Source organism: Oncorhynchus kisutch, linkage group LG15 (assembly GCF_002021735.2).
Source record: "Oncorhynchus kisutch isolate 150728-3 linkage group LG15, Okis_V2, whole genome shotgun sequence".
Taxonomy (NCBI): Eukaryota; Metazoa; Chordata; class Actinopteri; order Salmoniformes; family Salmonidae; genus Oncorhynchus; species Oncorhynchus kisutch.
The window spans coordinates 31,087,400-31,112,872 of NC_034188.2; the positions used below are offsets into that span (position 1 = coordinate 31,087,400).

The following is a 25,473-nucleotide window of genomic DNA, read 5'->3' on the forward strand; positions in this document are numbered from 1 at the left end:
TAGGTGCTCGTACCTTTTTTTCATTATACAATATAGTAAAGTCAAAGACAGTACAGTATGAACATCAGCTAAAACTGCTTCTACACGCTTGTAGGCGATGTCATGGCAATGTTGGCGAGCGAAACTCATGCGTAGAAACACGTCATCGGGTCTAACGTTCGTCACGCGCCAAACTGCGCACGTGCAGGCCGTCATATCAAACGCTCTACTTCGAGGTACATTTGTTCTTAACTGTCTTGCCTAGTTAATTAAATAAAACATTTTAAAACGTTAATACACTAAATAGCCACCAGAGAACCTTGATGTCCCCACGCCTGCCCAGTGCATTCTGTATCGGCCATGTCTGGTTGCGAGACAGAATGCAGCTTCTGTCAAATGTGATGTAAAAAGTATGTTTGTTTTTTGCATTTTAGTTAGCCTTTTACTAATCGTAAATGAATTATCCTAACCTGCTGCGTAAACTCTCATTAACCTGATATGAAAAGTCCAATTTGACAAAAGCTTTATCCCTTCTAGACAAAACCCTCAGTACCGCCTCCCCTCAGACCAACGTGACAGGAATCAGAATTGCGGATGACGGTGCCACTGGGTCTTGTTTTCAGTTAGCCTTAGATAAACAAGCGGTGCTGCTGGTCCTACAGACAATCTACGGATGAGATAGTAGAATCGGCTGGGGAAGTCGGTTACATACAGAGCTAGAGTAATGGCAACAGTTAAACCAGATGACAGACTGACACGTTCTCAGGGCTTTATGTGCGTTGGTTTTGCTGGAGTTTTCAGTAAAACTGTCACGTCGCCTCTGGAGTTGGTGAAAATCAAGAGTCAAGTAGGCACATTTCACTGTAAAAAAGGCTTTCTGCACAGCTTTCTTGTCGTCTACCAGAATGAAGGCCTACGGGGATTTTGGAAGGGAAACCTCGTCTCCTGTCTCCGCCTGTTTCCTTACAGCGCCGTCCATTTGGCAACATACAAACAGTGAGTCAATAATGAATGTGTTTCTGAGTTATGATACGTTTATTTTAGACAACTATCTATAACGTTAGAGCAGGTGTAGGCAATTCCAGTCCTCAGGGGCCCGATTGGTGTCAGTTTTTCCCCAGCCAACACACCTGACTCAAACAATCAGTATCTTCAGTTTTAGGATTTGATTATTCAGCTGTGTTTGCTAGGGGTGGAGAAAAAGTAGGACACCAATCAGGCCCTGAGTTGCCCACCCCTGCGTTAGAACTAGCTGAGACACACGCATTTGACCCTCTTACGCTCTCACGGCACACCTTACTTTACGCATTGAAATGTACAGCTTTTATTAGTCCATTGTGTTGTCAGCGCTTTAACTTTCAACTGTGCTCCAAATCGTTTTGAAATCCGAGCGCCTACAATTTAAAATCACGAGTGGAATCTCAATGTCCTGTCTTGCCGCGGAACATTGAAGCATATGATTGGTCTAGTTATGTGAAGGATAAAGGGGATTGGATTCGCGTTTTAAAGAAACGCCCCTCAAGATACGATTAGAGTGGAGTTTAATGGAGAGAACGTTTTCCACTGAGTTTATGAAAATGTCATGTTCGGTAGCATTGTTTTATGAACGATGTTGTCAGCAAAATTAGGTTGCTATTACTCCCGTCCCTGTTGCAGAATGCAGCCATATGACAGCATGTTCTAAAGTCGATTTAATCCACCCTAATCCACCCCATTAGTCCCCTTGTTTGGTGATTGGCATTTAGGCTGTGACAACGAAAAAGCAGCAGACAGACCTACAGCATGTTTTAGCAGGGACGTTTGGTAGGGTGACCTGATTTGTAACTATGGAAATCATTTTGTTAGATTGTAAACCTAAATGTGTACATTTTATTATAGAGGGGGTACAATAAATAAAACTATTTGGGTAGAGTTTTGATCAGTGGAACAATTCTCATTCTTAACAAAGGGATAACATATAGGGTAATTACTGTGCTTGTCAGCAAGAACATGGCTCTTATTCCCCCCACACCTAATTTATTCCACTTCTTCCCTATTTTTGCCAGCATAACCACATATTTGAAATCTGATATCCCTACTTGTTTCTTTGAAAATTAATTGAGGATATCGCTTCAGAAATGCATTAATGGACAGTTGACTAAATCATACAAAAGGCATTGGATATTAAATGCTACAGGAATGAAATATAATTTGACATTTTTAGTATTGTGCAAATGCAAAGCAGAGATGGTAGACAGTGAGTCAATAATGAATGTGTTTCTGATTTATGATACGTTTATGATACGAATCTAGGGATTCACAACTCAAATGCATCATTTTGTCTATGTAGAGTAAAATGATGGCAAAGATCTTCAACTACTATAGTAGGCATAAACCACCTGAATATTGATATTCATTTGATTTTTCTTGAAGGTTGGGTGATCTTGAGAAATGTTTATAACAAGAAAATGTTCAAACACCCAGCACTTGGGAAACATAGATCAGAGAAGGCCAACTCTCCTGGGGAGCCAGCAGGATTTTCTTCCAGAACTATTTTAAAAAGGGATTCCACCCAAATTACAAAGTGTTTGTGTCCTTACCTCGAAAGCAGTCTATGGACAAGACGACTGCAATCTATAGTTTGTTTACCATCTGCCATCAACCATTAATATATCCTGTGCAGAGCCTTGGTATAGTGGTGACAGTCCCCTGGCACATGTCTCATACAGCTTTCTTCCACCTGACAACAGAGATCAATCCCTGTTTCTAGCATTTGCCAATCTCATTTCATTGCTGTATGTATAAAGTGTCAAACCACCTAAAAAATATTAGCATACTTTACATTTCATTCCTCCAAAATCTTGATGTAACAAACGGTCTACTTTGAGTGTTCATTTAATGTTCAAAGCATCATGATACACCTACTTTTCCACCCTGGTCATAGGCCTAAGCCATGTCAAAATACATAGAATTGCAGGAAATTAGCTTTAAAACAGTAAAATAAAATACAAGTCCCCGGTCTAGGAATTGTGTCAGGGGGCAATGAAGTTCACTTAACAAATCTCACTCCAAGCTTTCTTCAAAAATGGTCTTCCCTGCAGTATACTGAACAAAAATATAAATGCAACATGTAAAGTGTTGGTTTCATGAGCAACATTTTCTATACTCACAAAAAGCTTATTTTTCTCAAATGTTGTGCACAAATTAGTTTACAACCCTGTTAGTGAGCATTTCTCTCTTGCCAAGATAATCCATCTGCCTGACAGGTGTGGCAAATCAAGAAGCTGATTATACAGCATGATCATAAAAGGCCACTCTAAAATGTGCAGTTTTGTCACAGAACACAATGCCGCATGTGTCAGGTTTTGTGCATTTGGCATGCTGAATGCAGGAATGTCCCCTAGAGCTGTTACCAGAGAATTGAATGTTCATTTCTCTACCATAAGCTGCCTCCAATGTCATTTTTAAAGAATTTATCAGCTGAAAATGTCCCAGTTCTTCCATGGCCTGCAAACTCACCAGACATGTCACCCATTGAGCAAGTTTGGGATGCTCTGGATTGACGTGTACAGAGCATATTCCAGTTCCCATCCAATATCCAGCAACTTCGCACAACCATTGATTTGTGGGACAGCCTCCACAGGCCAGAATCAACAGCCTGATCATCTCTATTCAAAGGAGATGTCGAACTGCATGAGACAAGTGGTGGTAACACCAGATACTGACTGGTTTTCTGATCCACGCCCCTACCTTTAAAAAAAGAAAGTGTCTGATCATGTGAAATCCTTATAGAAATTGTAACTGAAATCAGTGTAATTACCATGCTATTTAGCTAACATTAATCAACCAGGCTGATAAGGGCTTGTTTGGGACAAAGAAAGAACGAGCGCGTCATTTTACTGGGTTTACATGCAGTACCAGTCAAAAGTTTGGACACCTACTCATTCCAGGGTTTTACTTTATTTTTACTATATTCTACATAGTTGAGGTCTTCTGTATTATTCTACAATGAAATAACACATGGAATCATGTAGTAACCAAAGTGTTGAACAAATTTGATTATTCAAAGCAGCCACACTCTGCCTTAATGGCAGCTTTGCACACTCTTGGTATTCTCTCAACTAGCTTCATGAGGTAGTCACAGACATCTCGACATCAACTGTTCAGAGGAGACTGTGTGAATCAGGACTTCATGGTCTGATTCACCACTACTAAGGGACACAAATAAGAAGAGACTTGCTTGGGCCAAGAAACATGAGCAATGGACATTAGACTGGTGGAAATCTGTCCTTTGGTCTGATGAGTACAAATTTGAGATTTTTGGTTCCAACCGCCATGTCTTTGGGACGCAGAGTAGGTGAACGGATGATCTCTGCATGTGTGGTTCCCACCGTGAAGCATGGAGGAGGTGTGATAGTGTTACCAGCAAAGCACCGCCACACCGTCAGTGATTTATTTAGAATTCAAGGCACACTTAACCAGCATGGCTACCACAGCATTCTGCAGTGATACGCCATCCCACCTGGTAAGTGCTTTGTGGGATTATAATTTGTTTTTTAACAGGACAATGACCCAAAACACACCTCCAGGCTGTGTAAGGGCTATTTGACCAAGGAGGAGAGTGATGGAATGCTGCGTCAGATGACCTGGCCTCCACAGTCCCTCAACCCAATTGAGATGGTTTGGGTTGAGTTGGACCGCAGAGTGAAGGAAAAGCATCCAACAAGTACTCAGCATATGTGGGAACCCCTTCAAGACTGTTGGAAAAGCATTCCAGGTGAAGCTGGTTGAGAGTGCCAAGTGTGTGAAGCTGTCATCAAGGCAAAGGGTGGCTATTTTGAAGAATATTAAATATATTTTGATATGTTTAACACTTTTTGGGGGGTTAGTACATGATTCTATATGTGTTATTTCATAGTTTTGACGTCTTCATTATTATTTTACAATGTAGAAAATGGTACAAATAAAAACCCTTGAATGAGTCAGTGTCAACTTTAGGCTGGTACTGTATTTGCAACGACCGATAGATTATATGATTACTTAGCTAGACATAGTTTGAAATGAACACATCTGCGGAACCGGTATTATTGTTGATCCACCGTGGAGCATTATAGTTATTAAACCCAACTCACTTCCGCTGTTTTTAGATTCCTTCTATTCTTGACCAATCAGATGGTTCTGAAAACTCAGCCAACTATGGTGTCACTTCAAAGAAAAACACGCTGGTTTTAGTTGTGTAATCCCACTTGACCATTCCACTTGACATACCCAAATCTAACTGCCTGTAGCTCAGGACCTAAAGCAAGGATATGCATATTCTTGATTCCATTTGAAAGGAAACACTGAAGTTTGTGGAAATGTGAAATTAATGTAGTAGAATATAACACATTAGAACTGGTAAAAGATAATACCAAGGGAAGCCATAATGTATTATTCCAGGCCAGGTGTGTGCAACGTTTTAGACTGATCCAATGAACCATGTCTGTTCAAAATTTTGTATCGAGACTGCCCAAATGTGCCTAATTGGTTTATTAATAACTTTTCAAGTTCCTAACTGTGTACTCTCCTCAAACAATAGCATGGTATTCGTTCACTGTAATAGCTACTGTAAAGTGGACAGTGCAGTTAGATTATCAAAAATGTAAGCTTTCTGCCCATATCAGATATGTCTTTGTCCTGAGACATTTTCTTGTTACTTACATTCATGCTAATCGCTTTAGCTTACATTAGCTCAAACGTCCCGTGGGGGACCCACCAATTCTATAGAGGTTCAGTAAATCAGGTGTTAACAAAAGGCATATATGACATGGCACAAGGGGGAGCTCAGAACTAGTTTTTACCCTTAAGTGTGTATATTACTGTATTTATACTTGGAATATCGCTTTTCAATAGCAAATGTTCACAAATCGCTAGAGAACGTCTTTAATATTCTGTGTTATGGTGGATTCTCAATGGAGAATGTGATATTTGCATAGTATGTTTACTCTCAATGAAAGATTAAAGCTGTTCTTGAAATGGATGCTCTGTTACAGTTATGTAACACAGTTACTTATTTCTATAATTTCTGGAAGTATCGTATTGATAAACATAAAGCCATAATCATACATATATTTACTGGCTATACCTGCATCACAAGCATTGATTAAAGTAAATACATTTTCAAGATAAAAATGATTTAGAAAACGTTGACCTCTGTTTTTTGGCTTTCTAGTATCGTCCACCTCCACATGGATGAATTGGGCTACATCTCTCAGTGGAGGGCAATTTTGGCTGGTGGGCTAGCTGGTGTAAGTGCTGCACTGGCCACGTACCCTCTGGAGGTGGCAGAGACTCGCCTCATAGCTCAGAACTGCAGAGAGCCCACATACAGGGGGGTGGTCCACACGCTCTCCAAGATATACCAGACCGAAGGCCTTCGAACACTCTACAGTGGATTCTCTCTCACAGTCCTAGGTACACATGTCTGTATACTACAGAAATGTGGATAAAGATGTTCCCACACAATGATTCAGTATAACTCAACGTTTCCCAAAATCGGTCCCGGGGACCTTAAGGGGTGTACGTTTTTTTTTTTTTTTTGTCCTAGTACTACAGAACTGATTCAAATAATCAACTCCTCAAGCTTTTTAGTTTGGGAAATGCTGGTATAACTATATAAAGTGTCCGGAGTCTGCTTACTTGTGAAACACCCTTTGCCCCTCTTACAGCCTCTTGAGTTTTCATTGTTTTTACATTTGGAACAGCCAAACAAATCATATTTATTTCAAGAGTTTATTTAGGTTGTTCTATGGGGCATGGCTAGCAACTGTGGATCTATTCTTCTACAGGTGCGTTTCCCTTCTCCATTGGTTGCTATGCAGTTTACGTCAACTTGGATAAGCTGTGGCGGGAGCCCCAATTCCGGTTCACTCCACTACAGAACTTCATAAATGGCTGCTTAGCGGCAGGAATAGCTCAAACCTTCTCCTACCCCTTTGAAACTGTGAAAAGGAAAATGCAGGTAAGGGCCATTTTATGAGATGTAACCAGATTGGTAATACCACATTTGTCCATAAGATGGCGGATTTGTACACATTTGTACTGGTACCTCTTACCGGTACATACTGGTTAGTAAAACATTTGTCCTTAAAAAAATAGCCCTCGAGTGCATCTGTTTTTTAAAACTTTATAAACAAAATGCAACATAGAAGCTTAGAAATGATCCCAAAAATATAATTACACTTTCAAAGTTTCTAAGATAAGATTAGGAAGACAGTTTCTTTGTACACTTTATAAACAATAACTTACAATAGTTATTGAAATGTAAGTTACCATAGTTTGATTAATGTCTCTCATTGCGTGGCCTTCTCTCTATGTATAAGAGGGTTCAGTAGGACTTTCATGAAGGACAGAATACTACATCCGTTTTCATCAACGTGTTATTAGTGACCTCAAGGTGCTCCGGCAGCTGAGAATGTGAACACTGTTCAGGGTCTGCCTGCAATATAGATACGTTCTCTAAATATAGCTGGTAGCTATCACACAGTGGACAAGCACACTCCTAATTGAGAAGCCAATAAAACAAACTGAACCTCTCTTTAATCCCCTCTGCCTAGTTTCAGACATACAGAACCAACACAACTACATGTATTCAAATGAATCTAACGCTTCAGCCACAAATCATTTCTATTCACATGTTGCATAGAAGTCTATCTGATGATTAGGGCAAAATAAGAAGTGTCAAGTAGAAACATGACACAACCCATAAGCGAGAATGTTTTTAAAGGAGTTTGCTTGAGGCATGGATGCAGTTATTGTTTCACTCAGCAGCCAGTATAGCATTTCCTTAACAAACTCAGAATTTGACATCCGTAAAGGCCCTGGGACTGGGACTGTGTTGTCTTTGGGGGAAGGTTCTTCTCTTGGATTGGAGTGCCCTCTAAAATGAGAATGCATCCAGTGCGGAGCCAGTTAAGTGGTTAATGCTTGACAAAGCGAGAGGACATTTTGTTTTTGGGATGTGCAGATATGGACATCCGGTGAGAATACTGCCTGAGACCACACCCACATTTGCTCAGTTCATTTGCTTATATCAAAATATTGAGTCATGTGACATCCAAGTTACAAATGTCCCTTAGCACAGATCCCTGGTCAGTTTGCGCAATTATCAAACATTTGAGGAATTTCCATTCATTCCATAGTCTCTTACTACTTGGATCACACACACTTTTATGAAGGTCAGTGCTATCTGGTATCCTTGGGACATCCGTACCATAAACCTTACCCGTACCATTTTCAATGTCAACTTCAATTGAAGTTTACATTTGAAATGGTTAAGTTAAAGGGGTAGGGATGTCCCAAAGATTCCGGATAGCACTGACCCTTTTATGAGTTGGTTGCAAATATCTGTCATTTAATGATCCTAAATGTATTTATATTGGTGCTCTCCGGGGTCACTTTCCAAGTAACTGGTCTAACTGTAAAACGCTCTCATTACATAATGAAGTGTCATAAATCCTCTAATCAGGAATTTTTGTCCTCGTTTATTGCCAGGCCCAGAATCCTCGGCTCCCGCATTACGGTGGGGCCGATGTCCACTTCACTGGAATGCTGGACTGCTTCAGGCAGGTGATCAGAAACAAGGGCATCCTGACACTGTGGAGTGGCATCACAGCCAACATGATCAAGGTATGACAACCTAAGTCATGTTCCCATTATTTATTTTTCCATTAGCCTATTATCATACTGATTTATTGTGCTCTAACCCCCACCCCTCTACTAGTCCTCCTCTGTGCCATCTGCTGTAGATATGGTAATATACCGCCAACACACCTATATCAAACCGAGGGAGAGATGCTTTGTGGGTAATTCACAAACGGGATATTACAAGTTGGCTGCCGCGGGACAGTTTCTGGAACGGCATGCACTGCGCTCATTTTTCATCTCCAAATGGCTTTTCACGATGGCAGTGAAGTTGTTTGGTTTACTGGTGTAAAATCTCCTCACATGAACAGTCTAACAATGAAATTGTGGACAAGATAATTACAACCAGGCCCTTACTACCAGGCCAGATTCTAACCTACATCTTCACATTTTATACAGAGACACTTCAAAAGCTATTGAGCCCACTGACATCTTCCCTGTTTTTCCTCCTTAGATTGTCCCTTACTTTGGCCTTCTCTTCAGCTGCTTTGAGATGTGCAAGCAGGTCTGTCTGTACCGCAACGGGTACATTGTGTCTCCATTGAGCTATAAGTTGGCACCAGGAGTGGACCAGAGCATGGGCCCCACTGAGGTAGAAGAGGTGAAACGGTACTTGAAGAATAGGAGTTTTCAGTCACAGCAAGGAAGTCGCTGGTAAAACTGGTGGATCAAAAACGTCTGGATTTCTGAAGGGGATGATGATCATTAGTACAGGAAAGTGTCTGAATGATGATGGAAAGGAGTCAGGAATATTTGTTGGAATGCTTCAATGCTTTGAAGATGACTTTGGTTGATGTCAGGTCTTTTACAGCTTTGTGTTTGTGTATTAGCAACCATTTCAGAATCAGAGGTAGATCCATTGATATTTGAAAGTTGCAATGCAATCATAAGAATTGCACTTCTATACTTAACACATGGGAAAAACGTTTAACTGTTTGTTCATCAATTCCTCATTCAGAGTTAAAGTATTTTTTTTATGATAGTTTTTTGACAGTTCTGTGTTATTACTACAGTTTATTCATGCTTATGGGCTGCAGGTAGCCTAGAGGCTAAGAGCTTTGGGACAGTAAGCGAAAGGTTGCTGGTTTGAATCCCTGAGCTGCTGATGTGCCATTGAGCTTGGCACGTAACCCTAATATCTCCTGTAAGTCGCTCTTGATAACAGCGTCAGCTAAATTACAATTTTTAAATGTTACGGCGCTGACCTGGTTCTAACAATGGTCTTGGCCTTACGTAATGGCCATGAAGAGGAACACAAAGCACAAACCTGTTTATAAAATGGAATTATCTTACAATGCAAATGAATGCTTTTTTTCATTATTTTTGTAATGTAGTAATGACTATTTTAACAGACTTGGGTATATCATATTTATGTGCCTTAAGGTTTCCTTTATTGATTATAGGGCTTATTTTGATGACTGTTTTAATTATGATAGGTAGTTATGTCATTATTCACACAGGTATCTGAGTCGAAGCCATTAATCAGTTGCTAACTTTCATAGCACATACTGTATCGTTGTGATCCTAGCAATAAAATTGTAACTGAAGCACTTCAGTGTCACTGAGAATTAAAGGGGAAAGGAAACACTAGGCTTTAAATCAAATCAGTTCACTGTAACTAACGCCTAAAGTGTTTCCATTCCCCTTTAAGATTACGTGTATACGGTATGTAATACATTTATTTGATGGATGAAACTATGCAAATGTATAATTAATTATTTTAGATTGAGATGATTCAGAATCATTGAAGTAAATTTTACTTGAACAGTCATTGTAATGGACAAATAAATTCCTTTGCTAAGCAAGGTGGTGTGGCTCTCCTGAACATGGGTTGACAATGTATGGATGACAACACAAATTCCATTTGTACTTATGTAACAGTATAACTTTAGATCGTCCCCTCGCCCATACCCGGGCGCGAACCAGGGACCCTCTGCACACATCAACAACAGTCACCCACGAAGCATCGTTACCCATCACTCCACAAAAGCTGCAGCCCTTGCAGAGCAAGAGCAAGTGACGTCACCGATTGAAACGCTATTTAGCGTGCACCACCGCTAACTAGCTAGCCGTTTCACATCCGTTACACTTATACAAAGGAAATTAATGGAGCAATATCTCCCTCAGTATCATATTTGGCAGGACACTACATTCAGAAGAATGTCTCTGATGGAAATGTTGATTACAGAATGGGTATACACATGTGGTTTTCTCCTTCAGGATTTCTATCTCAAAGGCTCTAAGAGGTGCACCCTACAGAGAATACCCTAGTCAGTTGACTAACCTGATCAGCTACTGTTCCCCCAGTGCGAGCTGACCCCACCACCTTATTACAGTAAGCCTGTAGACAGCAGCATTTCATTTTCCCAAAAGATGTAATGGATATTTGAGGAGCTGATGCTTTTTTTTTTTGTCACAAGGAAGTTTGATCACAGGACTGACTATCATTGTCACTTTGTATGACTGTAAGATAAGTTGTGTCAATGTCATATAACATATGACACATATCTGCTTGACCATGGCATTTTATCTAAAAGGAATTTTAAGGAACTGCAGAGTCAAGGACATTTTAACCTGGTAGTGAATGGGATGACCTTTTCCCCCTGTATCTAAGTGTCCTCTGGCTCTCACAGCTGATGATTAACACAGAGTAGTAGACAGGAGGTTCAGCTGCTCCAAGCTGCCATACTTTTCACATGACCTTGGGTCCAGAACTCAACCTAAAGTTGGTAAGGCATAAGCAAGGTTTGATGAGTGTTATTCACTCCCCATCAACCATGTAGGCGTACTGCACCTAGAACCTATTGAATGACATGAAAATAAAAAGTAATATTTTAAACTTTGGATAATAACTTTTATGACGTGTATTATTATAGGCCAAAATTTCATGAATTATATGAATTAAATGTTTATTTTGAAATACTTTGTAATTGAAATTCACGAAGACCGGACAAATCTCTCATCTTTCAGGCGAGGGTACAATCATTAAAATAGGTTTCCGCCTACTAAATCCACTAGCGCACCAATGGCATGCCGCCTTCCAGCTCCCGTTTTGTCTCGCGAACACAGTGGTATTAAATCCTCTCTCAACTAAATGGATCGGCCATTTCGACTGAGCCGGTATACCCCAGCAGTCCTTTTGTTGAACGGGAAGGTTTCCGTGTAACAACGTCCTCGATAACAACCGAAAATGAATGAGACCGTCATCTCGTTCGGCAAGGACTTCTTGGCTGGTGGTATTTCCGCTGCCATCTCCAAAACAGCTGTAGCCCCTATTGAAAGAATCAAGCTGCTTCTTCAGGTGAGTTTGACTGGCTTTTCAGAAATGTAATCTACTGATGTTAGCCCTTGACTCTGCAGTTTCTCTCAAGATCACTGTCTCCTTTGAAATACAATGCAATACCCCAAACAGATGTATCAATTGTCAGTTATAATAATATATCAAACGTTAATGTTATTAGTGACATTGACAGTAAGTTAACTAGTTAGCGAGCTCCTAACGTTAACTTGGCTAATGACATTGGTGCGTTGCGAAGATGCGAGTGACCTTTCCATTTTGGTCCCTCTTCGCGTGCGGTGAGATCACTTGAGACTGTCAGTTCAGTAGTAGACCGGTGTCTTGGTATTTGGCTTAACTAGCTTGACGCTTGCTTGTTTGCTAAGGACTATTTCGCAACCATGCAAGTTAAGTTGAATCGTAAAAGACACCGTGTTCGTCTTATGATCATTGTCATCCCTACAACTCAAATTTGTGTCCTTGCCCATTGTCATCAAATATGGCGCAGCTGGTAGTTACTAGGCCCTAGAAATTGCCAAGGTCGCAACAAACGGAGGCTTCATCCTGTGTGAACTGAGGCCTAGCGAGCACCAAACTCGTGCGGAGGCGGGTCCTTCTGCGTTGTGAATGTTGAAAGGCGAGATGTGATTGGTGCTGACTAGTTTCTTGATTTTAGCAACTTCTATCCATGTACCGGTATCCACAATGTTGTCCTAGGGAATTTGATTGGAGCTTGCCCTAGAGGTGGCAGGTAGCCAAGCGGTTAGTGTTGAACCAGTAATCGGAAAGTCGCTTCTTCTAAAACCTGAGCCGGTGAAAGATCTGGCATGCCCTTGAGCAATGCACTTAAACCTCATTTGCTCCAGGGGTGACCCTGTAAAATACATTTAGCTGCGGCTCTGGTGCATGTGACAAAACATTTTGTTTTCCCATGTTTCATTACCATGAGAAGCATCATCAGGGGTGTTGGCTACTTGTCTTTGTTTATTTAGTTGGTAGTTGTCAACTTTGCTAAGAACATTGTGCAATGATTGAAGGGCACACAACGTGTTGAACTCCCCATATAGCTAAGCCTTTTTGACATATTTGACATTAAACAGTTTCCTTTTCCCTTTAAATGTTTTATATTTCGTAAATGTATAGTATAAGCAGGAGTGAGATTTTGATTTGTCTTTTTGATTACAGGTGCAACATGCTAGTAAACAGATCACCGTTGACAAGCAGTACAAGGGCATCATGGATTGCGTCGTCCGTATCCCCAAGGAGCAGGGCTTCCTGTCATTCTGGAGAGGGAACTTGGCCAACGTCATCAGATACTTCCCCACCCAGGCCCTCAACTTTGCATTCAAGGACAAATACAAGCAAATCTTCCTGGATGGCGTGGACAAGAAACAGTTCTGGAGGTACTTCGCTGGTAACCTGGCCTCTGGCGGTGCTGCTGGAGCCACCTCCCTGTGTTTTGTGTACCCCCTCGACTTCGCCAGAACCCGACTGGCTGCTGATGTCGGTAAGGCCGGTGCTGGGCGTGAGTTCAATGGCCTGGGTGACTGCTTGAAGAAGATCTACAAGGCTGACGGTCTGAAGGGCCTGTACCAGGGCTTCTCTGTGTCTGTCCAGGGCATCATCATCTACAGAGCTTCTTACTTTGGCGTCTATGACACAGCCAAGGGTGAGTCCATGGGCTGCTCTGAGCACAGGCCTCAATCATCATATTTGAGTAGAGGATCTGCAAGTGTCTGTTCCAAAGAATGTTAGAGCCTACTTTAATCCTCTTGTTTTTTCTCTGTAGGCATGCTGCCAGATCCAAAGAACGCCAGCATCCTTGTCAGCTGGGCCATCGCGCAGTCGGTGACTGCAGTCGCCGGTCTTACATCCTACCCCTTTGATACCGTCCGTCGTCGCATGATGATGCAGTCTGGGCGCAAAGGAGGTAATTGTAAACTTTTGAACACTTGTCAGTTTTGTTATGCTGTGTATTCAGCCACGCTATCCACAACATTGAGCTACATCTTGTGCGTACCATTCAGCTACGGCAGAGGTATGACCTATTTTCCATGTGTTTTGCAGGTGACATCATGTACACTGGCACCATTGACTGCTGGAAGAAGATCGCGAGGGATGAGGGTGGCAAGGCCTTCTTCAAAGGAGCCTGGTCCAACGTTCTCCGAGGCATGGGTGGTGCCTTCGTGCTAGTTTTGTACGATGAGTTGAAGAAGGTCCTCTAAACTGTTTTTATGTCCACCATAAATGTTGTGAGATGTTTAAACTGTAACATATCTTGTACAGTTGGAAGGACGGTCAAATTCCACCTTGTTTATAGGGACCAACTAGTATGTCGGTGCTAGTTGTACTGGGAAAATCGGTTCTGCACTTTTTAATTGGCCCAATGTTTGTTTTGTTTGCCCCCTCACCAGAATGTCATTCCCATAAAACAAAGGTAACTAAGCCAGATCTTTAAATATCAACCTGTTTCATCCAGATGGTTTGTTTTTTTAGTCAATACTGTAACAATAAAGGCAACCTACTGAATGAACCTACAATTAACTTTTTACTTTGTGTCTGGAAGTAGCCTGTCTGTAACCCTGTATGGTGTGTAGTGATTCTCCTGGCTTCCCTTCAGTGTGGTTTCTCTTGAGAGCCAGCTGGTGTCTTATTCCTGGGGGTGTAACCTTAATCTCTGGGTTGTCCTCACCGGTTGTTGTTGGACTCCTGCCAAAGTCAGCTGACGAACTTGGACTGGCTCGGTGTAATCTATACAAACTGGTGATAAGGCTCCAAACGCTGGCGACCAGAAAGAAAATATTGCAGGGGGTTTTATGACAAGTCAGTGGCTTAAGTTTTTACCTAATCAAAATGCGTCTTTGAACGGAATTGAGTCATTTGTAAACTAAGTGGCATCCGGTGCTGAGGAATCTAGGATTACCTGGTGAAGTGGATTACTTCAGGCTTCTAAACATCCTTTATCTCCCATCAAGCCTCTTCTGACTCAGAACTGGTGAGATGCTGGACCATAACTGTAGATTAACCAAAATAACAACCCTGCTCAAAGTTGTCAACTTTATTGTTTAACCTGTGAGTTTGGGTGCCAATCCACATTGTTTCTCTGCAGTGTTAATTCACTGGATCATATTTCAAACTCCCTTTTCCCTTCAGACAAGATGGCAGGGTAACTTGTAATGGTGGCAAACCTGAATGGAATAAAGCACTACTAGGAAATGAAATCAGTGGGTGCAGACATGTTTGAAGTCTTGAGACGTGGCTGAGATTCTTCCAGATATGTGATAGGAGCAGGTGTGACGACCAATTGGTGCCTATCCAAACTCGTGTCATCAAGAAGATTACAGATGCTCCTTTCCCTTTTTATATCAACTACACTGTTACATCAGTGCTGGCTGCAATATATTAGGTCATAATCCCTGTCCTTGGGATACCTTCACTAGCGTAGAGGAGACAGTCAACTTCTGAAGTAGGCCTGTCACAAACTCAGGTGTATTGTGTCTAGGATGCTCTTCAATGGCAGACACCCTTAATTTAGCTCACAATGCCTCAGATTACATGTGATTTACCCAGCAGGGTATGAAGTATCTGTAATCTTCCTAACTCCTGCGTGAGATGTTTAGGAAGTAATCCTTTGCATCAGGGTCTTTGCTATTTGGGATCCTTGGGACATCCCAAGCCAGTTGACGTTTAAAATGGTTAGGTTAGGGCATGTCAAACTCATTCCATGGATGGCCAAGTGTCTGGGTTTTCACTCCTCCCTTGTAAGTAAGGAAATCCCCTCACCTGGTTGCCAGTTTTAATTGAAAGGAAAACAATATAACTCTCAGACTCTAGGCCCTCTATGGAATGAGTTTGACACCCCTGGGTTAGAGTAGGGACATCCCAAGGATTCCAGATAGCACTAACCATTGCGTCAGTTTCACGCCAGAAATGGTCTGGACAGGTGATCAACCTACAACTTTGGCTGGTAACTTTAATGTTTCAGCATGTCCTTTCCACCTCTGCGTCATTACAACTGAATTAGGAGGCATTAGTGAGTCACTTAGTAGTGGGGCTCAGTGGCATTCAGGCAGGTTTATGCTGTGTCCATGTGAGTCATTAAGCAGACATCCATTTGAGGTCATAGGAGAGAGCTCAGACTAGCACCCTTTCAGTGCCACACCTTTGGACTGATTTGTACATTTTCTATATCCCAATTTGAAAGATGTCATTAAAATAAAAAGGGACAAAGGCCAGTATTACAATTACTCACAATATTAGTCTGTTTTCAGGTTTGCGGTGTGATTATTTACTGATAACATTTTTCAAACGGTGAAACTGGTTTGATCTGCCCTTAACTGGTGTAAAACCAATGTCAAAGAACATATCGTGCAGATGGATTACATGGTTTTAGCAGATTACTCATCACCACTGGGGGCATGCGCCGGAATCCATTCCTGACTGCGCTGCTGTTTCATAACCCTGTCCTTGCCTGGTGAATGACGTAATAGGCTACACACCCCAAATCCAGCCGCGTCTCTGCTTAGTCAGTGATATGAAAGTAATGTGATTATTGGACGGCAACATTGAGTTCAAATCAGGGCCGGTTTTCCCGATAGTGAAGAAATGTAGGTTTACCAGTGGTTTAATGATGCATCTTTCCCAAAACACCACGCAGAGAGAACGGTCGCTAACTGCGTAGTTGGAACATGTGTCGATACTGAAAGGATCAAAAGAAAGGGGACGCTGCTCTCGGATCAGCTTTCTCCAACATTTGCCTTAACGTTTGAATTATTTCACAATACTGACGACGGATCAGCTCCAAGAGAGATATTACCACCTACGTTGCACATTTTAAAGTGTATTATTATAATGCTTACCCAATGATGTGCCAAATCCAATGAAAATATAATGCGTACCGAATGATGTGCCAAATTGGTAATTTAGTTCATTTTCATTGGTTACTAAGCATTATAATAAGCCGCCTCAATATTTGCAAGCGTAGGTGGTAATATCTCTCTAGGAGCTGATCCGTCGTCAGCTGCTCATTTAGGCAATACTTATTTCATATTATAATTGGATTCCATATTTTAAATGGTATTTAGGATCTGTATTTGTTTTTATACACTGTTTAACCACCACCCGTGTGATTTATGGTTCACCTGCCATTCTTAGAAATGCATAGAGTGCCATCCTGTGGTGAATGGATGTTACTAGCATTTTATCTATCCTTTGCACACTGTTGGCATAGCACCAAAGCGTGGGTCACCAACAACATAAACGTAATTGATGGACCAAATGCGTTCCTTGACATGTCTACACTTGATTTCTATGACAAATCTATAGTGGTCAATCAATTACATTCCATGAAAGAAACCTTTTTTTTTTATCCAAACATGATTTACATAATTTGATTACAAAGTCTCATATGGCAAAGAAACCTAAACAATGGTCCTTTGTTTTTTGTTTATAATAAAGTAAAAGTTGTGCTGGTTGGGTATCTTATTGAGAAAGGCATAGTTGAAGTTTGACATATTCCCTGGATTTGAACTTGTGTCCACAACAATACATTGATTGCAGCCACAAAGCATACCAAATAAAAACATTTAAAATACATGGCTATTTTGGTTGGCCTGTGGAATCAGTGGCCTCCTTCAGGTGTCTAGAAACTGCACTTGTACAACAATGCTCTTGTAGCCATGACACATATTTTTTTCTATAGGAGAGGAGGCTGGTGGAAGGCACTTTAGGAGGACAGGCTCATTCTAATGGCTTGAATGCAATCAATGGAACAGTATCAAACAGATCAAACATATGGAAACCACATGTTTGGCCTCGTTCCATTTATTCCATTCCAGCCATTACAATGAGCCCATCCTGCTATAGCTCCTCCCATCAGCCTCATCAGGTCCATAAATCAGACCAGTGTCCACCTCAGGCAGCCCATCCTTAACAAGCTCTGTCTCAGGTCTGTGTTTGGCACTACACTTGCAACTTGCGGACCAACTAGCAAGTGTCTTCACTGACATTTTCAACCTCTCACTGACCGAGTAGTGCCTACATGTTTCAAAAAGACCACCATAGTCCCTGTGCCCAAGAAAGCGAATGTAACCTGCCTAAATGATTACCGCCCCGTAGCACTCACGTCGGTAGACATGAAGTGCTTTGAAAGGCTGGTCATGGCTCACATCAAAACCATCATGCCAGAAACCCTAGACCCACTACAATTTGCAACAGATCCACAGATGATGCAGTCTCAATCGCACTCCACACTGCCCTTTCCCACCTGAACAAAAATAACACCTATGTGAGAATGCTGTTCATTGACTACAGCTCAGCGTTCAACATCATAGAGCCCACAAAGCTCATCACAAAGCTAAGGACTCTGGGACTAAACACCTCCCTCTGCAACTGGATCCTGGACTTCCTGACGGGCCGCCCCCAGGTGGTGGTAAGGGTTGGCAACAACACATTTGCTACGCTTTTCCTCAATACTGGGGCCCATCAGGGGTGCGTGCTTAGTCCTCTTCTATACTCCCTGTTCACCCACAGCTGCATGGCCAATTACGACTCCAACACCATCATTAAGTTTGCTGATGACACAACAGTGGTATGCCTGATCACCGACAACAATGAGACAGCCTATAGGGAGGTCAGAGACCTGGCAGTGTGGTGACAACAACCTCTCCCTCAATGTCAGCAAGACAAAGGAGCTGATTGTGGACTACAGGTAAATGAGGGCCGAACAGGCACCCATTAACATTAACATTGACCCCCCCCCTTTTTGATACACTGCTGCTACTCGCTGTTTATTATCTATGCATAGTCACTTTACCCCTACCTACATGTACAAATTACCTCAACAAACATACACTTTACCCCTATCTACATGTACAAATTACCTTGACTAACATATACCCCCGCACATTCACTCGGTACCAGTACCCCCTGTATATAGCCTCGCTATTATTATTTTATTGAGTTACTTTTTATTTCATCTTTTACTTTAGTGTATTTAGTAAATATTTTCATTACTCTATTTCTTGAACTGCATTGTTGGTTAAGGGCTTGTAAGTAAGCATTTAACAGTTGTATTTGGCGCATGTCACGATCGTCGTATGGAGTAGACCAAGGCGCAGCGTGGTTAGAACACATTCTTTTTTATTTAATGAACAAGAAGAACACTTAAACAAAAACAAAACGAATAAGACGAACGTGACAGCTATATAAACAATGTGCTAAAGTGCAACATAACACAGACAATAACCCATGAAATACCCAAAGAAGATGGCTGCCTAAATATGGTTCCCAATCAGAGACAACAATAAACACCTGCCTCTAATTGAGAACCAATCTCTGCAACCATAGACCTACATAAACACCTAGATGGAAACAACCCCATAAATCTACAAAACCGCTAGACAGTACAAACACCCTAGATGAGACAAAAATACACATACCACCCTCGTCACACCTTGACCTAACCAAAATATATAAAGAAAATAAAGAATACTCAGGTCAGGGCGTGACAGTACCCCCCCACAATCTAAAGGGTAGGGTCCGGGTGGGCCTCTTTCATGGCGGCGGCTCGGGTGCGGGACGTAGACCCCACTCTACCATAGTCATTGCCCTCTTCAAGGGCCTCTTCAGAGGGACGACCCTCGCCTCCGACCAAGGGTCTAAGATCCTAATTAAAGGCCCCACTGGACTGAGGGGCAGCTCCGGACTGAGGGGCGGCTCCGGACTGAGGGGCGGCTCCGATCAGAGGGGCGGCTCCGGACTGAGGGGCGGCTCCGGACTGAGGGGCAGCTCCGGACTGAGGGGCAGCTCCGGACTGAGGGGCAGCTCCGGACTGGCTGACGGCTCCGGACTGGCTGACAGCTCCTGGCTGGCTGACGGCTCTGGCAGGCAGCTCCTGGCTGGCAGACGGCTCTGGTAGGCAGCTCCTGGCTGGCAGATGGCTCTGGCAGGCAGCTCCTGGTTGGCTGACGGCTCTGGCAGCTCCTGGCTGGCGGCTCTGGCAGCTCCTGGCTGGCTGGCGGCTCTGGCAGCTCCTGGCTGGCTGGCGGCTCTGGCAGCTCCTGGCTGGCTGACGATTCTGGCAGCTCCTGGCTGGCTGACGGCTCTGGCAGCTCCTGGCTGGCTGACGATTCTGGCAGCTCCTGGCTGGCTGACGATTCTGGCAGCTCCTGGGTGGCTGACGATTCTGGCAGCTCCTGGGTGGCTGACGATTCTGGCAGCTCCTGGCTGGCTGACGATTCTGGCAGCTCCTGGCTGGCTGACGGCTCTGGCAGCTCCTGGCTGGCTGACGATTCTGGCAGCTCCTGGCTGGCTGACGGCTCTGGCAGCTCCTTGCTGGCTGACGGCTCTGGCAGCTCCTTGCTGGCTGACGGCTCTGGCAGGTCCTTGCTGGCTGACGGCTCTGGCAGGTCCTTGCTGGCTGACGGCTCTGGCAGGTCCTTGCTGGCTGACGGCTCTGGCAGGTCCTTGCTGGCTGACGGCTCTGGCAGGTCCTGGCTGACTGACGGCTCAGGACAGACTGGCGGCTCTGACGGCTCAGGACAGACTGGCGACTCTAGCGGCTCAGGACAGACGGGAGACTCTAGCGGCTCAGGACAGACGGGAGACTGTAACAGACTGGACCATGCAGGCGCACTGGAGCTCTTGAGCACCGAGCCTGCCCAACCTGACCTGGTTTTATAATCTCCGTAGCCAGGCCAGTGCGACAAGGTGGAATAGCCCGCACTGGGCTGTGCTGGCGAACCGGGGACACCATGCGTAAGGCTGGTGCCATGTATGCTGGCCCGAGGAGACCATATGTGTAGAGCCGGCTTCATGGCACCTGGCTCAATGCCCACTCTAGCCCGGCCAATACGAGGAGCTGGAATGTACCGAACCGGGCTATGCACCGGGGACACAGTGCGCTCCACCGCATAACACGATGCCTGCCCGGTTCCTCTCTCTCTCCGGTAAGCACAGAAAGTTGCCGCAGGTCTCCTACCTGGCTTCGCCACACTCCCTGTGTGCCCCCGCCCAATACATTTTTGGGACTGCCTCCTCATACCAGCGCCTCTCTGCCTTTGCTGCCTCCAGCTCTGCCTTGGGACGGCGATATTCACCCGGCTGTTCCCATGGTCCCTTGCCGTCTAATATCTCCTCCCAAGTCCAGGAGTCTTGTGTTCGCTGCTGCTGCTGCTGCCGCCCGTTGTTACCACGCCGCTTGGTCCTTGGTTGGTGGGTTATTCTGTCACGATCGTCGTATGGAGTAGACTAAAGCGCATCGTGGTTAGAATACATTCTTCTTTATTTAATGAAGAACACGAAGAACACTTAAACAAAAACAACAAAACGAACAAGACGAACGTGACCGCTATATAAACAATGTGCTAACGTGCAACATAACACAGACAATAACCCACGAAATACCCAAAGAAGACGGCTGCCTAAATATGGTTCCCAATCAGAGACAACGATAAACACCTGCCTCTAATTGAGAACCAATCTCGGCAACCATAGACCTATATAAACACCTAGATGGAAACAACCCCATAAATCTACAAAACCCCTAGACAGTACAAACACCCTAGATGAGACAAAAATACACATACCACCCTCGTCACACCCTGACCTAACCAAAATATATAAAGAAAACAAAGAATACTCAGGTCAGGGCGTGACAGCGCATGTGACAGATACAATTTGATTTGATTTGATCCCCCTATGTGAATGTACTACACTATTACAGCCCCTTCCTAGATGTCCAGAATTTTGTGGTACAATTGATGCTCTCAACCATGAACCCCTGGATTACTGGATTAAGCCCCAGTCCATCTGTTCATAGTTTGTGGAGAGGCGAATGGTATTAAATGTTTTTCAAAAAATGTGGTGCATGCTTCCTCAGGTTTTGTCCCTTTTCAGTCATTTGAAATGTTTTTGTATTTTAACAAATTTAAGCAAGGTCAGTTGATCCAATGATGGCCTATAGACAATAGTGTGCAACTGCAGCCCTTAATTCGGGGCATTCCTGCATCTGCATAGTTACGACACAGTCTGCTTGCTAGTTAGCTAGTACACGTCACCCCCACCTGATGTTTACCAGTGTCCTCCTTAGGACTAGCTGGCTAAGGTAGCACACAGTGTACTTTGCTCCCGCCTGCCAAACAACTGCCCTCGCCATCGTTAACAGAACTGCGGGAAAACAGTGCCCGACAGGTGTGGGCGAAGGACACTGTCTACCGGTGAATGGAGCCTAGCCTCCGCCCCTTCTGTGGGGCTTATTGGAGGTTGGCATCCAACGTTATTGTGCATTAATGACACCTATTGTACTGGAGCGCCACCGCCTCCCGCCTGTCCTAATTTTATTATTATATATTTTTTTACTTAGGGGGTAGATCAGCTTTAATATTGCAGATAGATTGTAGCTTCCATCAATGTAATTGTCTGCCTCATGTACAACCCCCCATATATATATTTTTAAATATATATTTTAAAAAGTATATACAGTACCAGTCAAAAGTTTGGACACACCTACTCATTCCAGGGTCTTTCTTTGTTTTTACTATTTTGCCAGATGGTCCTAAGGAGGAGGACATGACGCACCCCCCTCATCTCTTTCCCAGGCACAGGCAGGAACCAAGGATTGTTTATGACACCAAGACTGTTTCTTCACAAAGTCAAATTTCCTTCACATTCCACCCTTTTATCACTTGTGTGATAATAATCATTACATTTTAAGGTAGGCATTAGATTTTAACTTCAATATCCCATTTCTATTAAAGTAAGGGAAATCAACACATAAAACCAGACACTTCATCATTTCAGGCCCTTCATTCTGGGTTAAACAATGTAATTAGTATGGTAATATTATCATCATAATAAAGGTTATACTTCTATTAATGAATGTGAATTCATAAAAAATACACACACATATACAACATGTTAAGTAACATTGTTTAGACAAACTAAGAAAAAAAACCCGCTGCAGCCCATTTGGCAATTTGGGATCCCCAACTTCCAAACAGGGATTCCAACCAAGTCGCAGGCATCCACTTTGTTTGTGGGGAATTATTCATAGCAACAGCGGCAATGTATTCGGCGAGATCAATCATATTAGAAAAGTGATCTGAGACAAAAGTGTAACTTTCATTGCTAATTATTGCACAAGTGCCCCCCTTAACCTGCTAAAAGATAGTCAAGAGCCTCTCTGTTTTGCAGAGCCAATTTACGCAATTCTTTGAGCATTTCCAATTTCCTCTATGTCTCTAGAGACCACTTGAATTTGGTCTAGGGCACATGCATATTGACTTTCACAGGGAAGAGAGAGAGGACACAAGTAATACCAGTTTCACACCAACCTTGCTACAATCCGATGGCTCTCCTCATAATTTAGGGACACAGCTCTGTCTCTAGAAGCCACGCCTTTCCAAATCATAATTAGAACTATTGATAAGTTATCCATCCCAAATTTAGAATGACAGTCCTTAGTGCTTCACGTTGGTTCTATCACTTTAATTTAAGACCCTCCACTTACTACATGCCGATACTGGCAGAATGTACATTTACATTTACATACAGTATATTCATCTTATATTTCTAGCATGAACTATTCTCATCACTTCCGGTAATGACATATTGGTATCTCAATGCACTCTTAGTCTAACTTACTATACATTTTGCAGTATGCAGACCTCCACAATCAACCTGATACCCCAAATATTTTTTTGGGGGTTAGGCCTAAATCAATTATGGGCACAGTTGACCCCCCCCCCCCCCTCTTCCGGGCACTTATCCTTCTGGCATTTATTCATTTCATTCTTCAGATAGTGTTTCAGTTTGTCCTCCCCATTGCACATGTTCAAAGTGGATGGCCCTTGATAATGTCTCTCACCTGATCCGCCACTGTCCTTTACAGTCCATTAAGTCTTGTCTATTTTCCTACCAGTACACCAGCAAGTTTGGACGGGATTTCTCTCTCCATGCTCACACCACGTGGACTCATGTCGCACTCCTGAGCGAAAAGGCATGAGAGAAAACGCAGTTGATAGCTTCGACTGGATGCTGTGTGCAGGTTGCTGGCTTGGGCTCAGGTCTCACAGGTGAAGTGGTGAAGGACCATACTGAACGCCATTGTCGCCATTACTTAAGCCGGTCGAGGTTCACACTGTCCTTGGTCAAATGATCCCTTCCATGTATCTAGATACTGTACCATCTGGGGTCACCTTCGCCAATAACCCAGAGAGAGGACAGACCAGAACAACAGTTTAGTTTAGGGCATTTCTGATTCAGGAAATCCAGATAAATTATTTACAATATGACAAATTATTATTACTACCAATATTCTTAATACAGTTTTCTAAAACCAATGTCAAAGAGAAAAACAACACACAGTTGAAACCATTTTTTTATACTCCCCTATTATCTTGGCGATCTCACCGCAGAGTTACAGGGTCAGGGAGTCAGAGGGATAATCCTTAGGGAGAAATCCTGACCATCCAGCAGACACAATCTGGTGAGATTTGTTATTGAAGCCTGACAAAAACAAAGAAAACCAAACAACAACAGCAATACACCATGTATCACTCGAGGGGGGGAATACAATCCATTTGGAGTAACTGTAAAACATTAACAACATCTTTTTCCTGAAAAACAATTAGCATATTTACCAAAGGCCCAGGGAACCGAATTTGCATATTTACCAAAGGTCCGGGCCATTTAGCTTCCGCAGCACCGACCGGTATCCAGGAAGGTGAAGCCTGAAGCGCTGATACGTCGCTATATTGCTGCGGCTACACCCCCAGAAGCCGAGATCTTTCCCCCCGTGCCAAGATTATTAGCCCCTCTGCTGTTTGTCCTCTGTTGCCCCGTACCCTCCCTACTTTTCCTACCTCAGTGGCTAGAGTCAAAACCATGTCTGACTGCCCCTTGTCTTCTGTTTCTAGGCCCATCCCCCCCTGTGTCATTGATGGCCAGCCTGAGTACACGGTGAGACGCCTCTTGAGGGTTCGACTAAGGAGCAGGGGTTTCCAGGACCTGGTTAACTGGGAGGGTTATGACCCGGAGGAGAAGTGCTGGGTTCCCGCTAAAGACATCTTGGACCCGGCCCTCATCGCCGATTTTCTTTGCCGGCATCTCAGTCCACCAGGTATCTACCCAGGTGGAATGCCAGGTGGCGTCTCTAGAGAGGGGGGGGGGGGGGTACTGTCACGCCCTGATCTGTTTCACCGTGTCCTTGTGCTTGTCTCCACCCCCTCCAGGTGTTGCCCATCTTCCCCACTTGTCCTCTGGGTATTTATACCTGTGTTTTCTGTCTGTCTGTGCCAGTTCGTTTTGTTTGCCAAGCTTACCAGTGTTCGACCTGTCAGCTCCTGTCTTTTCCCAGCCCCTCTTTTTCTCGTCCTCCTGGTTTTTGACCCTTGCCTGTCATCCCTGAGCCTGCCTGCTATCCTGTACCTTGCTCCTACTCTGGATTATTGACCCCTGCCTGCCTTGACCTGGGTCTTACCTTGATTCCTAATAGTGTTGTGACAAGGTAGAAGTGGTGTACAGAAGATAGCCCTATTTGATAAAAGACCAAGTCC

General features: G+C 43.4%; 2 protein-coding genes across 2 annotated transcripts; both read left to right on the top strand.

The window, feature by feature from the left end:
* Positions 1-184: 184 nt before the first annotated feature.
* On the top strand, positions 185-10,445 carry LOC109905155 (solute carrier family 25 member 43). The gene is made up of 6 exons (XM_020502376.2): positions 185-389; positions 517-975; positions 6,170-6,411; positions 6,786-6,958; positions 8,491-8,625; positions 9,095-10,445. The coding sequence occupies exons 2-6, from the start codon at positions 704-706 to the stop codon at positions 9,296-9,298; spliced, it is 1,026 nt and encodes a 341-aa protein (XP_020357965.1). The 5' UTR covers positions 185-389; positions 517-703; the 3' UTR covers positions 9,299-10,445.
* An 835-nt stretch (positions 10,446-11,280) lies between these two features.
* LOC109905156 (ADP/ATP translocase 2) lies at positions 11,281-14,457 on the top strand. Its single transcript, XM_020502378.2, has 5 exons — positions 11,281-11,369; positions 11,611-11,941; positions 13,103-13,586; positions 13,707-13,847; positions 13,985-14,457. Exons 2-5 carry the CDS (start codon positions 11,831-11,833, stop codon positions 14,140-14,142), a joined length of 894 nt encoding a protein of 297 aa, XP_020357967.1. The 5' UTR covers positions 11,281-11,369; positions 11,611-11,830; the 3' UTR covers positions 14,143-14,457.
* The last annotated feature ends 11,016 nt before the right edge of the window (positions 14,458-25,473 follow it).

Excerpts from the sequence above, each read along its gene's own strand:
- LOC109905155 (XM_020502376.2), top strand. The coding sequence starts at position 704 with ATGGCAACAGTTAAACCAGATGACAGACTGACACGTTCTCAGGGCTTT. Across the intron at positions 976-6,169 it reads CATTTGGCAACATACAAACA|TATCGTCCACCTCCACATGG; the intron begins GTGAGTCAATAA and ends TTGGCTTTCTAG. Across the intron at positions 6,412-6,785 it reads ATTCTCTCTCACAGTCCTAG|GTGCGTTTCCCTTCTCCATT; the intron begins GTACACATGTCT and ends ATTCTTCTACAG.
- LOC109905156 (XM_020502378.2), top strand. The coding sequence starts at position 11,831 with ATGAATGAGACCGTCATCTCGTTCGGCAAGGACTTCTTGGCTGGTGGT. Across the intron at positions 13,587-13,706 it reads CGTCTATGACACAGCCAAGG|GCATGCTGCCAGATCCAAAG; the intron begins GTGAGTCCATGG and ends TTTTCTCTGTAG. Across the intron at positions 13,848-13,984 it reads GCAGTCTGGGCGCAAAGGAG|GTGACATCATGTACACTGGC; the intron begins GTAATTGTAAAC and ends TGTGTTTTGCAG.